This window comes from Molothrus ater, chromosome 22 (assembly GCF_012460135.2).
Source record: "Molothrus ater isolate BHLD 08-10-18 breed brown headed cowbird chromosome 22, BPBGC_Mater_1.1, whole genome shotgun sequence".
NCBI lineage: Eukaryota > Metazoa > Chordata > Aves > Passeriformes > Icteridae > Molothrus > Molothrus ater.
In genome coordinates this window covers 6,273,185-6,290,367 of record NC_050499.2, presented here as the reverse complement: position 1 = coordinate 6,290,367, position 17,183 = coordinate 6,273,185, and the positions used below count along the sequence as shown (strand labels likewise).

The following is a 17,183-nucleotide window of genomic DNA, read 5'->3' as shown; positions in this document are numbered from 1 at the left end:
GTTATTTACTTACAATATAGCTGGATATTTATAAAAAATATGATAACCTTGAGAATTTAAAATGTTCAGCTGGTTTTGCAAACCAAGTCCTTCAATGTGTGTGTGTAAAACCGTTTGTTTATCCATCCTTAAGCCTGAGGAAGTTCTTATTTCTCTCATTAACTGATGTGCTCAGCTGAGTGCAAGCACTTCCTGGAGCTCAGCTGAGGCAGAAGAGATAAACAGCTGGGCCCAGGAATATTCCCTGGCTTCTTGCAGTGTTTTGGTTAAACCATGCACTTGTTCAGGGTCAGAAATGCATCAAAGTGCTTTTCTGTCATACGCAAATTTCCCCACATTGTTCTGGGCAGCAATAGGAGAGTGCAAAATCATTAGCAAGTTTATTAAAGCCTCTATTTTTATAAACTCAGTAAAAAAAAAGCCCATAATTTTTTGCTTGGGTTGTAGATTAAATGATTGATAACAGCCTGGTGTTTGCTTTTTCTTTTTGCACGAACACAAACTGTCCTCTTTTTGGTTTTGCCTTTTTATGAGTGAGTGCTTTCAGAATTCCACACCTCTGATTTGCAATTTTTCTAGTATTTCTCAGAAAAAGGCATTGCAGGGACATGGTGAGAATCTCCATGGGAGGGACCTGGGGTGGGAATTTACAGTTAAATCATTTCCCTGTACCACGAGCTCAGAATCCGAGCCTTCCCCAGAAATGCAAGGAGAAATACACAGCTTTGAATTACTTAACATGCCAAACCCAGACTGTAAAACTGCTTCAAAATACCCAGTTTGAGTGTGTGACACATCCAGAGACAGCTGGGGAATGGGGCAGCTCGGGGAAGAGCAGCTGGGGGCTTTTCCTTGTGTTAATCCCAAGCACCTGCTGTTGTTGGACACGTTTGAAATGACAAAAACCAGAATTCTTTGTGTAGCTGGTGTTTTCCATAAACACTTCGAGCAGCTTTCATTGCTGCACACAGATGAATATGTAGCTGAATAAAGAAGGGTGAGGAAGAACTGCTGTCAGAGAAAATTTAGAGTTTTGGGCCCTTCTAATCTACCCAGACTGTCAGGGTATGGAGAAAGGGCTCATGAGGGGCTGAGGAAATACTAGAATATATGTCAAACAATATGGTCACTTCCAGTTGAGTCTAGACTCTGTGAAAATATGGGAAATGTCCCAAATGCCCAGGGAGTTTTTGTGGGAAGGCTGGAGGTCAGTTCTGCAATCAGGCACATTTACAGGATAAGTCCTTCAAGTGGCAATATCATGTTTGGAGCAACTGGTATCTGAAAAATGTCCAAGATGAAGTGAACAGGAACCAATCCAACCAGAACACCAGAAACTGGTGAAAGGCTGGAGCCTGGGGCAGTGGAGTTCGCTGCCAAACACAAATGTTCTGCAGCAGCAGCAAACTCAGGGAGAAAGATGGGAAAAGAAGAGAATCCAATGTGGCTGGGGATGTTCCCTCCCTGTGTGGTTCAATATTTCAATAATCAGTGCCATAAGTGAGTCTGTGCCATGCCTGGGTGGTTTCTGAGCAGCTCTGGTGTGCTGGGCACTGCTCACAAGTTGTTCTTCCCCACATGATGCCAGTTCCTTCTTTTACCTTCCAGCACATGATGTGGGGGTGAGAAAAAACCCTCTGGCCTAGAAATATCCCTGTGTCTTTTCAGGAACTTGTCCTAGCAGTGGAGTGGAGGAGAATATTTGGAATATTTATTTGGATAAAGGAGTGAGAGAGAGGTGTCTGTGATGAATAGAATAGCAGAAAATATCTATTCTCTTCTCCAGCTTAAAAAAGGCCATTTCCTGTGGGATAGAGCACTCCTGATGTCTCAGTGGCACCAGGCAGGGAAGGGACTTGAGGTCCCAGCTGTAATTCAAATTGGATAATTAAACACAATGTTTGAGAGCTTTTGTGTGTAAGTTATGACCTTTTTAGGAAAAACCTGCAGGTGTTTTTGCATTCCCTTGGGAGCTTGGGCCTGTTAGGATCAAATAGAGATTCCCTGAGCAAATCTATTGTGTTGGGAGCCTCTGGAGACCTGCAGAGACATTCAGCTTCCTTTGTCTGGGGTAGGAATAGTTTTATGTGCTCTCAAAAGGGATTTTCAGACCCAAACCTGAGGAGTTTTTGTCTTCAATATTTGGTAGGTGAGGTCTGAGTATTGGTTTTGCACATTTTCTGTGAATGTGTTTTTCCATGGGAGGATTTTTGCCTGCCCACCTAAAAGAGGTTATACAGATTTTGTCATTGTGGAAAATGTCTGGAGAAACACAGACCTTTCTGGTAGTTCCCATGTTTTGGATGTTTGCTGGGGAAACACTTGAAGGAGAGCCCCAGATCAGAATTTTGCATGCTGGGATCATTCTTGAATTGCAATAAGTGCTGAATCTGCTTTACTTGGAATGCTAAACTCTTTTTTTCCTAAAAGAAACAATTTCTGTGGTCCTTTGCAGGAGGAACCTGACCAAACTGTCCCTGATATTCAGCCACATGCTGGCAGAACTCAAAGGGATTTTCCCCAGTGGCCTCTTCCAGGGGGACACGTTCCGGATCACCAAGGCAGATGCTGCAGAATTTTGGAGAAAGGCTTTTGGTGAAAAGTAAGTTCCTAACTGTGCTTAAAAACAGGTGTGGGAGCAAATTGCACCCGGTATTTTTTAAGAATTCTGGTTGGCCCTTCAGGAAGGGCTTTGTCAGGTTAAAATAAATGATGGGAGAGACCTACTGCTCATTCCTACATTAAATTTCCCAGTTTTTGTCCTGTCTGGTTTTAAATGTGTCAAGTGATGAATCTTTCCCCAGTTTCCCCAGGAGACTCTTGTATTGTCCCAGTGTTTTCCTTGATTATTCAGCTTTAATTTTCCTCTCCTTGATTTAATTCTTTAACTTTTAAGTAAGCTCTACAAGCTATGCAAAATAATCCTTTCTTCTTCCAAAGGTTACCATGCCCCCAACATGGGTTGTTCTTTAGCTGAGCCATAATATTATATTCTTTTCATCTTCCCTCCAATTAGTCTTTCCAATCATTCACTCACCTCTCTTCTTCTCTGAATTTCTGTGTAGAAAATGGCTTTGCTAAGAGTGAAGGGGAAAGGGAAATGTAACAGTCTGTGTGTGCAGACTGCTGAAATGTCAGGTTTAATTTCTGTATCTAATGAAACACTGGCTAAATGAACCATGGAGGTGTTCACAGCAATGTTTGGGGATTAAAGTTAATGGATTGGGTACTGCTTTCAAACGGAGGGAGCTGAGGTACTTCACCTAAAGGGTTTAATTAGTAGCTGTCAGAACAAAAAGCCATAATGTATTTACTCATGAATAGCACAGTTGTCTGAAGTGAGGCATTTTCTTTCTGTGTTTCTATGCCACTTGATTTATTAAAAAAAGGAAAATATTCCTTTAAACAGGAGCCTGTGTTTTGGCTTCTGATTATCTTCCTTCTCCAGTTAATGCTTCTTTAGAGAGTTGGTTGCAGCTTTTTTTTTTTAACCATCTAGACTTAACTTCTTCTCTGCCAGCTGCAGCACTGTGAAATTATTATCAAGTGATGCTGTGGTAGGACTGCAGAAAGAGGGAAAAGAGAAACCAGAGGGGGGCTTCTAATTCCAAAATTTTGCATGTGCAGAGAAAATTGCTATAATTTCATTTGGCTGCTGATTTCCTGCAGTACCAAGAAATCTGGTTTTTTGTGTAACATGAATAAATCTCGTGTGGCTGTTTTTGATTTTCCTCTATTATCACAACGTGGATACTGACAAAGATAAGGTGTGGGTGTGTTCATGGTGTGGTGCTCAGCCATTTGCCCTTCCCTGCTTTCCCCAGGACCATTGTTCCTTGGAAGAGTTTTCGCCAGGCCCTGCACGAGGTGCATCCCATCAGCTCTGGCCTGGAGGCCATGGCTCTCAAATCAACCATTGACCTGACCTGCAATGACTACATCTCAGTGTTTGAGTTTGACATCTTCACACGACTCTTCCAGGTGAGAACTGAGCAATGGGAATCACTTCAGGTGTTTTGCTCTTCTTTATCCAGGCCAATATTTTACACTCATTATTTGTGCTGTATGGGATTTGCTTGCCTTGCCCTCCATCCCTTAAAGAGTATTACTTAAGACCCCATATTGCAGTAAATGTGAGTAATATTTCTGGCTGTAGAATAAGAAAAATCCCTAAATATACACTGCAACTCCCAGGCACATTCAGCATCCTGCCATGAATCAGGATTTCTCTTTCAAAGGTCACTTTGAGACTGAAGCTCTGACACAGCTTCTGCAAGCCAGGAAATGTGAAGCTTAGTTCATCACTCTGTCTTCCCTTTCTTTATTGTCAGATTTATTTTCCATGGAGGGGGGGGTGTTCAGGATGGAGCTCAAGCATGGAAATTTGGGTTTCCTATCTTTTGAACTGCCCCAGCCAGGATGTTGTGAACATGTCTGTGTGTGTGAGGAATCTCTGTATCACTGAAGGGATATTAACAGTAGGTGAAATTCTTCCCCACAGTCTCTAATAGTGCTAAATTCAAAAACACAGCTTCTGATGGTACAATTAGGTATTTACAAGAACAATCACTTACTTCTTTGGCTCTGACTTGCCTTTTCCCATGTGATGGGGTGGGTTGTAATTAAGATATGTCTAGATGAAAAATTCCCATGTTTGGTGTTGCAATGTAGCTGATCTCATTCAGCACTTTTTCCAAGTGTTGTACATAAAGAACAAGTCAAGAGCTGCTGCAAATTCCAGGGGTTGCAGAGTTCTTAGGGAATGCTGATACCTTCCTGCAGACAAGTTAAAAAACTTGGAGAAATCAGGGGAGATTTACACAGCCAAGCCTTTCTCAGGACTGTGAGATTTCAAATGGTTGTTATGACTTTTGGGGCATCATTTTAAGCAATATTTGAGATGTGTGTGCTGGTTTCTTCATTCAGATCTGAGCCCAGCCACAGTCCTTGCCACACCCTGGTGAGGCTGGGTTGGTGAGGAACAGTCACAAGTTACAGACAGTGAAACTGAGACAGAGGGGAGGCCACTGTCCCCAGGCCATGCAGGAAGTCGGTATTGGAGAGCAGAGCAGTCATGGTTCCTGGGCTCTGCATAATCTCATTAAACTCCTGCCTTTATCCCTGTCTGGGGAATGACTCATTCTCTCTGCAGAAGCAGCACAATTGATGGCTATTCTTAAGCTGTGACCTCAGTGACTTCTCCTTTTGTATTTATTAAGGGAGTTTTGATTAAGGTCTGTCTTAGGTGATAATTTGATCCCCAACAAGCGACAAACTCAAATGCCACGTGCTGCATGGGAATGAATGTTTTGATTTCTCTACTGGCTTTGTGGTGGAACAGAAACATGTTCTTCTAACTGCAGAACCCTTTGATTCAGGAACATTAACCCTTTCCAGAAGTGTGTGGTTAATTTGTTTCTTTGGTTATTCCCCAGCCCTGGTCATCTTTGCTGAGGAACTGGAACAGCCTGGCAGTGACTCACCCTGGCTATATGGCATTCCTCACCTATGACGAGGTGAAGGCCAGACTGCAGAAATTCATTCACAAACCTGGCAGGTGAGAGGGAGCTCAGCCAGCAGGGAGGGTCTGCCTGCCATCACTGATTGCAGCAGGGCTGACACAGATTATCTGTGCTCCTTTCTGCAGCTTGTGTGGTCACTTCTGGGCTGCTTTTAAACAGGGAAGCCTCCTGTAGTGTGTTTGTTTGTTGGGTTTTTCAAAGTTGATTTGAAACAAATGGTTTTAAGGATGTTAGCTTCTCTTACTCTGGATTCTGGGTTTAATTTCACCTGGAGGCCAGTTGGATTCTTTTCTCATTTTGTATCATATTGCAAAGTTCCCCTTTGAACTGCCTGGGCCTCAGTTGAGGAAAGCTGCTACAAATCATCAAGTTATTCCTACTAATTTTATTTACTGTCTTGATATGGCCAGACAAAGGCTGCCTACTTGTCATTAAACGTCTTCAGTCAGTTCCAAGCTGAGGTTTCTTTCCCTTTGTGTGTTTTTAGTTACATTTTCCGACTGAGCTGTACCCGCCTGGGTCAGTGGGCCATTGGCTACGTCACTGCAGATGGGAACATTCTCCAGACAATCCCCCACAACAAACCTCTTTTCCAAGCACTGATTGATGGCTTCAGGGAAGGCTTGTAAGTAACTTTATGAAAATTAGGACAACAAAGCAGTTAAGATTTGAATAGCCCCATTGCTGTCAGTGGAATAAGTCATTGCTGAACTATTTTGGCACTCAGGAATTACTGACAGCTGTCTTTGCACTGTAGAGCTCTGCAAGAGCAGATGATAAATGTGCACCAGTGTTTCCCTTCTCATAAATCCTTTTTTTTTTTTTTTGTCAAACCCTTAATTTGAACCAATACTTTTAAGAATAATGTGTTTAATTTTGGAATTTCTGGAATAAAATTCCTCCAGAATTTTAGAATTCAGAATACCTTGACTTCCCACCCCTTGCTTCTCACCTTCCCTCCTCCAAAAGAAACCTTAGATCTGTGTACAGGCATTTAGAGATATTTTTTCTCCCAACTTCTTCCAGTTATTTATTTCCTGATGGCCGGAATCAGAATCCTGATTTGACTGGCTTGTGTGAGCCCACACCTCAGGACCACATTAAAGTTACACAGGTGAGTAAAGTATTCCATAAAAGATTCCATTCCATGCAACTCTCTGCCTTTCTCCCTGATTTCCACCCTCCTTAGCTATTCACCCAGTTCTGTCAGAATTGTTTTTAGTGCTGCAGCATTTTACAAAATTCCGAAATCTTTGTGTGATAGGGATGGGCAGATAAGATGGCAAAAACAGATTTTAAGGGTTTATTTTTAGAATGTTCTGCCAACATTGATGCTTTTGTGCCATTCAACATCAACACGTCTTGAACCCTGCTTTTCTTGGGATGCTTAAATGAAAATTATTGGATCATTTGAATTCCACTTTTTTCAGAGCTTGACAGATGCATCTAGCACATAAAATGATGGTGAAATCTTTGCATTTATGCTGTGATTTATGCTGGCTTTCCCTCAGGAGCAATATGAGCTGTACTGTGAGATGGGCTCCACTTTCCAGCTGTGTAAAATCTGTGCTGAGAACGACAAGGACGTGAAGATTGAACCTTGTGGGCACCTGATGTGCACCTCCTGTCTCACAGCCTGGCAGGTGAGCCTTGGCCTCTTCTTTATCTGGCTCTTCTTTATCTCTCTGAGGGCAGCTGCTTGATCTTTTACAGGTATTCTCTTCTTTTGCAGATTCTTATACAGAATATCTTTTACAGGTATATTCTTTCCTCAGAACTGTTCAGGTGTGGAGAGAACATAGCAGAAACATTTTCTCATTATGTCACAGCATCAGAAGCTGTTTAGATGCCTCATATCTTAATATGGAATAAGGAAAAACTGTGAATACTTCCTAAAGTGCTGTTTTTCTGCTTCAAGGAGAAAATATTCCCTATTTCTAGCCCAGTTTTCCTTTGTTATTCCTCCCAGTCGAAAGCTCCCTGCCAAAAAGCAGGTTACAAGCTGATTGTTTAGGGAGCAGGTGATAATTGTGCCCCCCAGAGGCTGCTGTGACAGATCTCTTGTGTCCCCTGCAGGAATCCGAAGGCCAAGGCTGTCCCTTCTGCCGCTGTGAGATCAAAGGCACGGAGCCAATCGTGGTGGATCCCTTTGATCCCAGGGGAGGAGGAGGATTGTCCAGGCAAGGGGCAGAAGGAACCCCCTCTCCCAATTATGATGATGATGATGATGACAAAGCTGATGATTCCCTCTTCATGATGAAAGAACTCGCTGGTACCAAAGTAAGTTCATAAATGATAAATGTGGCAGGGCCTTTTCTGCAGCAGTTTTCTTTTGGTGATTTTTAGTGCCTGTGAGGTTTGTCAGACCATGTAGCAGTAAACATCCTGCTCCCTACGGAAAACAGGGGTTTAGGTCCAGTTTTGTGAGCTCATTTCACACTGCCAGTTTGGGATCACAATTTAAAGCCTTTGATCTCTTGTGTGTTGTCTTGGAGGAATCCCCAGAGGGGTAAAAAAGCTGGACTGACCTGTTGGAATGGAAGGTCTGGGTTTGGAGCTCTCCTCTGTGTGTTAGATTTTGATTTTCTAGCCAGAATTCACCCAGATCAGCAGAAATTCATCCATTTTTCCCCAGTGATGGATACAGCCTTCCCAAGGTCCTGATAAATAACAGGGCAGGCTGTTCTGCTGAGGAACTCAGTTTGGCTGTCATCTTTTTATATGGTGGCTGATAAATCTGTCGAATAAAGGTGTGATAACTCTGCTTCCCTCCAGGAGCTGTGTACAGGCATTCTTTGTGGATCCCTGCGTCACTTTTTCATTTCATTTTCATTTCTCATTTTAAAATCTGATTGCTGCTCTTGCATTTTTTTTACTGCATAGGGAAGTAGGTTTGAATTTGGTTAATTTTTAATAGCTGAATCAACTAAAATAAGCTGCATTTCCTAGTCAGAAAAAATCTTCACCTCTGGTTTACCTGGAGTCTTTTTTCCCTTTATCTTCCATCCTGTGAAAAAATATACTAATCTGTAAACACTGTTCCTGGAGGCCTTTTTTTTACATATTTTGGGGAAGCAAAGCAATTTTCTTGGTGTGACATCCTGTCAATGTTGGCTTTAGTGAGCTCAAACATACGTGAAGCTTTTCAAAATGCAACAGCACTAACTTTGATTGTAAAAAAAGAGAAAGAGAATAACAGGCACTGTGCTGCTTTGTTAAGTGGAAAAGCAGCTTTCCAGAGACAAAAATGGAGGCTTTGGTGCACACCAGTGCTCTGTGGTGAAAGCAGTTTGCACAGGGACAGGAGGCTTTGCAGCAGATCGTGCCCTCTGGTGTTGAAAAGCAGCTTGTCCCTGCTCCAGGCCCACTGAGGCAGCTTTGTTACTCCATGAGAGCAGCTCGGTTTGGGTTTCTAAGTTGAATTTTTGTTACTCCATGAGAGCAGCTCGGTTTGCATTTTCATTACTCTATAAAACACCTTGGTTTGTGTTTCTAAGTTGCATTTTTGTTACTCTGTCAGGATAACTTGATTCGTGTTTCTAAAGTGCGTTTTTGTTACCCCATCAGGACACCTTAGTTTGTGTTTTTAGGTTGCATTTTTGTTACTCCATCAGGACACCCTGGTTTGTGTTTCTAAGTTGCATTTTTGTTACTCCATCAGGACACCTTGGTGTGTGTTTCTGAGTTGCGTTTCAGTGGTGTCTGACTGCTAAGCTTGGATTGCTCCAAGCGCTGGGCGCCGCCTCCATTCCTGGAGGACAGCTGTTACCCACAGAGCACTTTGTAGCTGGAGAGGCTCTCCAGAGGGCAGGAACTCCTGGCCTGAGCCCTGTGCTGATGTCCCATGTCTCTCTCTCAGGTGGAACGCCCTCCCTCGCCGTTCTCAGTGGCTCCTCAGGCCGCGCTGCCCCCTGTGCCGCCCCGGCTGGACCTGCTGCAGCAGCGAGTGGCCAACCCGCCCGGGGCCTCCAGCCCTGGCACCACTTCCAAGGTCAGACACAGCCCTTTCTTTCCCCTTCAGTGTGGTTTGAATGAGGCAGAATCAGACACACCCCTCTTTCCCCTTCAGTGTGATTTGAGTGGGGCAGAACAATCTGGGGACCCCGACATGTTCTCTCTGACATCCCCAAGTACTTTCTTCTTTTTCTGTCCTGCATCCTGAACTACCAGATTATTATTGCTGCTATCACATTCTCTGTTTTCAGCCTCAATCCCTGCTCCCTGCACCCTTTGGATTTTCCTCATATTTTGTTCTAGCTGATACAGAAGGTATCATATTTCTCTCCCCCAACTTTTCTGCACTCATTTCTCCATCAAGCATTTTTTACATAGAAAATGAAGGAAGGAATTCAATGTATGTGACTGGGAGAAATGAACTGGCTTTCTGATTGATCAGCAGAAGGCAGGAGGATGATCTTGGTGGCATTAAGTTAATGGTACTTGAGATGCAGCAGCAGCTCTTCATCTGGTTCAGATGAAATAATGAAATTAGGAAAGTTCAGGCAGAAGAAAATACCTGTTTCTGTGAATACTTATCACTGACTGATGAATGTTAACTTGTACAAATAACCCACAACTGAATCATTTTTTTAAATAATGGGGAGGCTCTGTTTGGATTCCAATCCAAGGCTGCTGTAAGCTGATGTTTTCCCTCAAGAAGAGGAATCTGGGTGTTGCAATAGGACACGAAAGAGCACAAGCACACACCGCTGTTCTCGAGGTGAAGAAAAAAGGAAGTTTATTTTCTGACTCCAACATTTATAGTTTTCTAAGAGTGACAGTGGATTGGAGGGTGACAGTGCCACCTCTCCAATGACACTGGACAAACCAGCAGTCTGTCAGCTTTCTCTTCTTTCATAAAGTAATGCAAAACAATGAGTTATTTACAGAAAGTGTGTGAGAAAGTTTGCCACAAGAATGTCAACATCAGAAAGCTTAGAAAATCTTCAAAAATCAGGGTGACAATCTGGGGTGTTCAGAGCCTGGCTGGAGCGCACGTAGTTCCTGTGTTATCTCCTCAAGCCTGTGCAGAAGGTGCGGAGACATCTCGACATTCTTGGAGATGATGTACTAATACCAACAGATAAACCCACCCCAAACTCTCCCTCCTGTTTATCTCTTCTGCCTGGGCTGTCTGTTCTAAGCACTGTTTCTCTCCCTGCTCCTCCCAGGCTGCTCCAGGTGCTCTGCACAAGGACAAACCTCTGCCGATCCCCCCCACGCTCCGGGACCTGCCCCCTCCACCACCCCCGGACCGCCCGCACCCCCTGGGCCCCGAGAGCCGCCCGCAGCGCCGGCCCCTGCCCTGCACTCCTGGCGACAGGGACAAGCCACCCCCGCTGCCCTCCAACCGCCAGGGCGACCCCTGGCCCGCCAGGCCCATGCCCAAAGCCCCAGCGGAGCCCTGGGCCGGCAGGGAGCTCTCAAACCGGCACTCGCTGCCCTTCTCGCTGCCCTCGCAGCTGGAGGCCAGGGCGCTCGGCAGCACCCTCAGCCTGGACAGCCCCGCGGTGAGTAGCTCTGGAGGGAGCCTGGAGGGGCAATCTGGGAGAAAAGGCACCTTCCTCTCATGCTGAGGAGTGGGATTTTGTCATGGGAGAGAGGGAAAAGAATTGGTGTGTTCCAGGCAAGAGAGATGCTTTCATTCCTTTTGGGAACAAGGTTGAAATCCCAGTTGAAAGCCCCGCGGTGAGTAGCTCTGTAGGGAACCTGGAGAGGCAGTCTGGGAGAAAAGGCACCTTCCTCTCATACTGAGGAGTGCCATTTTGTCATGGGAGAGATGGAAAAGAATTGGTGTGTTCCAGGCAAGAGAGATGCTTTCATTCCTTTTGGGAACAAGGTTGAAATCCCAGTTGAAATGCCAATTGCCTGGTTGTGGCATTCACATGTCCTCTGAACGTGCTCTCGGCAGCACCCTCAGCCTGGACAGCCCCACAATGAGTAGCTCTGGAGGGAGCCTGGAGAGGCAGTCTGGGAGAAAAGGTACCTTGTTCTCATACTGAGGAGTGGGATTTTGTCGTGGGAGAGATGGAAAAGAATTGGTGTGTTCCAGGCAAGAGAGATGCTTTCATTCCTTTTGGGAACAAGGTTGAAATCCCAGTTGAAATGCCAATTGCCTGGTTGTGGCATTCACATGTCCTCTGAACGTGCTCTTGGCAGCACCCTCAGCCTGGATAGCCCCACAATGAGTAGCTCTGGAGGGAACCTGGAGAGGCAATCTGGGGGAAAAGGCACCTTCTTCTCATACTGAGGAGTGGGATTTTGTCATGGGGGAGATGGAAAAGAATTGGTGTGTTCCATGCAAGGGAGATGCTTTCATTCCTTTTGGGAACAAAATTGAAATCCCAGTTGAAATCCCAATTGCCTGGTTATTGTTCACCTTTCAGTGCTGAAAAGCTGAGGATGTCTTCTGTTGTTCTCTTGTCACAGACATATTTTATGAAAAATCTTTTTGCTAAGATCTTTTCTCAGCTCTGGAGAGAAGCTGAGAGGCCTCAGAAATGAAAAATTAGCAAAAAATTATCTGCTGCTGTGGAATGCAGAGGTTTATCTTTGATTAGTCTCACGTGGTTGTTTCTCATTAATAGCTAATCACAGTCTAACTGTCTCAGACTCTTTAGTCAGTCACAAGATTTTATTATCATTTTATTCTTTTCTTTGCTAGCTTCCTGATGAAATTTTTCCTTCTACTCTTTAGTATAGTTTTACTATTTCATTTTTTTTAAATATAATATATATCATAAAATAATAAATCAACCTTCTGAAACATAGAATCAAATTCTCATCTCTTCCCTTGTCCTGGGACCCCAGTGAACACCACCACATTCTCTGCAAAATTCTGATTTACTCTGCTGGCTTTTCAGCCCTGAGAAAACTACCATGTCAGCTGTGAGGAGTTTGACTGGATAAAACCTGAGTTCAGTTTGGGTCTGTTCACCTGCAGGACACTGTTACCAGTGAACTGATTAGTCCAACATTTTGTTGTCTAAAGGAAATTTCAGGCAGTTTTGCTTTCCTTGATTCCATTTCCTTATTTTTTCCTTCTAATGCTTCCAGCTTTCTAAAATTGAAACAAGCACAGTTTTAGCCAGATTTTCTAAGAAAATGGCACGTGCACAGTCTAGTCCTGTCTCCAATTCTGTCTTTATCTGCATCCTTTTCCTCTTGGCTCCCATCTTGGCCTGTTTCAGCTGAATTTGCCAAGGCCATTGGAACCTCAAAATGTGAAGTTCTTCCTGCAGGACAGTCCCTGCAGTGTCCCCACTGAGGGGAAGCTGTCAGAGAATTCCTAGATTTCTGAGGTGTCAGTGAATTCTGTGGAGAAATGAGGATACTTCATTCCCACAGAGGCTGTACAAGGAGTGGCTTTGCAGCTACACTGGGCCATGAGTTGTTTCTGATTCCTGGTTTGGAATTTTGTCTTCCAGAGCTCCAACAGTGGTCCAGCAGCAACCTCAGAGTGTGAACACCCCAAAATCAAACCCTCCTCATCTGCCAATGCCATCTACTCCTTAGCTGCCAGGTCTGTTGGGACTTTTTATACCTTACAGAGTGGGAATTGCTGGGTGCTGGTGCCAGAAACAGAACTGGCACAACCCTTTCAGTCTTGGTTTTAAACTCTGACAGATTCAAAACACAATTTAGAGAAAGCAGCTGAAATCAAGGAGCTGTGGGGAGTGGTGGGAGCTCCCCTGGGCTGTGGCAGTTGCCATCAGCTCTTTAATAAATTCGCTTTTGAGTGGGGCTTTGTGTGATATAAATGTGCATGATATTGTCACTTCCTTTTGCATCATGACCTTGTGCTGGTGTGACCTTGTGGGCTGCATCCTGAAAACCAAATTATTTCTTTAGACAGACTTGCTGTGAGGTGACTGTGGATTTTAAAGGGCACCTTGGTATTAATTAGATTCGGTGTAAATGTTTTATATCTTGTTTCTCCTGCCTCCAGACCACTGCCTGTACCAAAACTGCCTCCTGGGGAGCAGTCTGAGAGCGATGAGGACACTGAATACATGTCACCATCCTCTCTGCCTGTGGTGCCTCCAGGTCCTGCTGTGCAAAAACCAGAGCTCAAAATGCCTTTGGAAATGACTCAGAGTTTACGGTGAGATTCTGGCTGGGTTTGCACTCCCTCCTCCCAGCTCTGGGGCAGCAGATTTGGGACATCAGGGTGGGAATTTCGCTTGCTCAGATTTCTGAATTCCCCCAGTGATATTCACCAGATCTTGACTAAAATAGCAATAAAGGAAATGTGACCACTTCTCTTTGCAGAGTCCTTGTACAGTATTAAAGGACTCAGATATCCCCTTCCTTCCCACTCTCTCTGCCAAGAACCTTTTGAGAGCAGAAACAACTGAAATTCAAAACTCTTACTAAAATGTAATTTTCAGTGATATCAGTTTTGTTGGTATCATTTTAACTCTTTTAAGCTGAGGTACTCTACTGCAATAAACATTAATAGAGCATTTTCTAGAACAAACATTTCACAGAGCAGTGGTGATTTCACCTTGAAACAAGAAGCTGTGCACAAACTCTGTCACAGAGGCAGGGTGGAGGTGGTGGCCACTGTCACCTGTGTGATGGGGAATGTCTTCTCTCCCTCAGAGTTTTGGACTGTGACCAGCAGCCCGAGGGCTCCATGTATGAAGCAATGTACAACATTCACTCTCAAGCAGCATCCTCTGCTTTCGAGGCTGTCAACGCTTCTGGTGAGTGGGTGTGCTAAAGAACAGCTGAGCAACTGGCCTACAATGAATTGCTCCCAGTGGAACAGCATTTTAGGCTGAATTAGAGGAATTACATTTGGTTTTGTTGTTAAAATAGCTGGGATGTATGTGGAAGTACGAGTCTGTACTTCATGCACACTGAATCTATCAAGTATTTTTAACCTAATCACAGAATCACTGGATCACAGAATCACAGAATCAGAATCACAGAGTCACAGAGACACAGAATCACTGAATTGCAGAATCACAGAGTCATAGAATCACTGGATCACAGAATCACAGAATTACAGAATCAGAATCACAGAATCACAGAGACACAGAATTACTGGATCACAGAATCACAGAATTACAGAATCACAGAGTCACAGAGACACAGAATCACTGGATCACAGAATCACAGAATTACAGAATCACAGAGACACAGAATCACTGGATCACAGAATCACAGAATTACAGAATCACAGAGACACAGAATCCCAGAATGATGAGGTTGGAAGAGACCTCTAAGATCATCCAGTCCAACCTATGCCCTCACACCTCAACTACACTGTAGCACCAAGTGCCATGTCCAGTCTTTTTTTAAACACATCCAGAGATGGTGATTCCACCACCTCCCTGGGAAGAGCATTCCAGTGCTTTAATTTTCCCATCTGGAAAGAGCTGCCATTAACTGTGAGGTTTTAACAGCAAAACTTTGGTTCGGTGTCCTGTCAGTGCTTGGAAAATGAGGGAGTGGAGTCTGCCTTGAGAGACAGCTCAGCCCCAGAGCTCAGCACGTGCCTCCTCTTGCAGATGAAGGGAGCCTGGCAGCAGCCACTGCCAGCAATGGCCCTGAGGAGTCAGAGAATGAGGAGGATGGCTACGATGTGCCCAAGGCTCCGCTGCCCGTGGCCGTCGCTCGCCGCACCCTGTCTGATATCTCCAATGCCACTCCTGCCTTCAGCCGAATGTCCTTGGAAAACGACCCTGTCACAGGTCAGAGAGCTCTCCTCCCTCTTCTTGCTGCTGCTGCCTGGCTCTGCATCTTTGAAACTTGTGTCATTCACTGAAGATTTTGGATGTAAGGTGTAAAATCAGGTTTATGAGGCAGAATTGGTTCTTAGGTATTTTGTTTGATTTATTTTAGCTTTTGTTTGATTTATAGCTTGGAATGTGCTGCCTTGGTCATTTAATCCCCAAGCTTGCAAATCACACTGGAATCTCAGTTAGGAAAAGCTTTTTTCAGCTTAAAGTACATTCCTTAAACCAGTGTTTCCTACAGAGCATAGACTGTTTTGGTACCATGGTGTACCTGGTTCTGAGACAGGATTTCCCATCCCTGGAAGTGCCCAAGGCCAGGTTGGATTTGGGGTTGGAGCACCCTGAGATAGTGGAAGGTGTCCTGCCCATGGCAGGGGGTGGAAGGACCTTTGAGGTCCCTTCCAACCCAGACCATTCAGGAATTGTGTCCCTGTGCCAAGTGGAAGATGCAGGGTTGGCCTGGCAGGGTTTGTGGCACTGCCAGTGCCTGCAGATGGCACAAGAGTTCTGCACACAGCTCCTGATGCTCTGAACTCCTCTGAGCAGGGACCAGTGGCTCAGCAAGTTCAGCTTTTTGTCCCTGGGGAATAGAGGACATGGTGTCCTTCTGGCTGCAAGGCACATTCTCTGAGGGAAAAACTAAAGCCTCGTGTCTCCAAGAGCCTTTCTGAATAATGATTGACTTATTTCCTGCTCAGCAGCTCTTAAGGAAGCTCTGAAACTCTTTCTGTTGGGGGTTTTCAGTCTGTGCTGGTGATTTGCCAAGCAGCAGGAATGAGTTTCTTGTTCCTTCTGGAAGCAGAACCTCCTGTACCCAGAACCCCTTCCCCCAGTGAGTCTTCTCTTCTCCTGCTTCACCATTCCACTTCCCTGACCTTCTTTAGCACAGAGAAGAGTTTCCTAGTGCAGAAAAGTTCATTATTTTTGCCCCACCTCCCTTTTTCACTTTTAAATCTGTTCCTGTGTCTGTAGAATTTGGCTGAAAGGGATAAAAAAGAAACAGAGCAAGTCCCACCCCCACCTCCCAGATGAAGTACTGAGTTTAATCATTGACACTCTGTTTCTACAGCCCTGAAATAACACTGCTGTTGTCCTGCTTTGGGGCTAGGAAAATGGAAAATGTGGAAAATGCTGATTGTTACTGCTGTGGGAAGCAAGGCACTGGTGCAGGCAAGCCTGACTGCTGTGGGATTCATCTTGGCAGATTTATGCTCTCAGGAGCTGGACCCTGCAGTTTTAATTAATGATTTACCAAAATAACTGTCTTAGCAGTTGTCCTTTCAGACTGACCCGTGGTCTCTGAAACTTGATCCAGCTCAAGCTGAAACAGCAATTCCAGAAGGCAGTCTGGGGCAGAGGAGGGGGCAGACCTTCTTCTCACATGTACAAAAAGCTTTTTATGTGTGAGAAACTTTAATTCTGAAGATGAGGGAGCTGGACTGAGCTGTGGTCGGTGAGGAAGCTTCAGGGAATCTGGTTCCTGAAGAGCTTTCTCTGTCTCAGGGCTTTTGGGGCAAGTTTTTGAGAAAAACCCCACAATGCTGCTTCTCTGAGCAAGCTGCAGTGCTCACTCTTAGAAAGGAATTGTGTGGACGTGATTTGTCTGTTGTACTCCCGTTCTCTGCCAGAAAACTCTGTGAAGTGCCCTGAGGACTTTTTCCGGGAGACAAATAAATCTTTCTTTAAGGTGATGTCAAACATCCGTGTAGAAAAGTTTCCTGTGATTGGCAGAAAATGCTTTCTGCAATGATACAGGAGGTTAAAACTCAGAAATGTCAGATGCTGGGTGAGCACGTTAAACAATGTGTATTTTCCTTGGAGAGTTTGGTGACTTGTTTGGTTTATTGGCTGTTATTTCCTCTTCCCAGCAGTGCATGATGTGGCTGCAGGGCAGTGTCACATCAGAATGACTCAG

At 44.6% G+C, this 17,183-nt stretch overlaps 1 protein-coding gene across 1 annotated transcript in view; it reads left to right on the top strand.

Moving 5' to 3' along the window:
• The window catches only part of CBL (Cbl proto-oncogene), a 37,005-nt gene that overhangs the window by 14,487 nt on the left and 5,335 nt on the right, over window positions 1-17,183 (top strand). Inside the window, exons 3-15 of the mRNA XM_036397354.2 lie at window positions 2,456-2,602; window positions 3,825-3,981; window positions 5,436-5,557; window positions 6,010-6,147; window positions 6,549-6,636; window positions 7,034-7,165; window positions 7,599-7,802; window positions 9,382-9,513; window positions 10,694-11,032; window positions 12,950-13,044; window positions 13,471-13,626; window positions 14,127-14,230; window positions 15,041-15,223. Of these exons, the coding sequence (XP_036253247.1) occupies window positions 2,456-2,602; window positions 3,825-3,981; window positions 5,436-5,557; window positions 6,010-6,147; window positions 6,549-6,636; window positions 7,034-7,165; window positions 7,599-7,802; window positions 9,382-9,513; window positions 10,694-11,032; window positions 12,950-13,044; window positions 13,471-13,626; window positions 14,127-14,230; window positions 15,041-15,223 (1,997 nt within the window). The remainder of the gene's footprint in view (window positions 1-2,455; window positions 2,603-3,824; window positions 3,982-5,435; window positions 5,558-6,009; window positions 6,148-6,548; window positions 6,637-7,033; window positions 7,166-7,598; window positions 7,803-9,381; window positions 9,514-10,693; window positions 11,033-12,949; window positions 13,045-13,470; window positions 13,627-14,126; window positions 14,231-15,040; window positions 15,224-17,183) is intronic.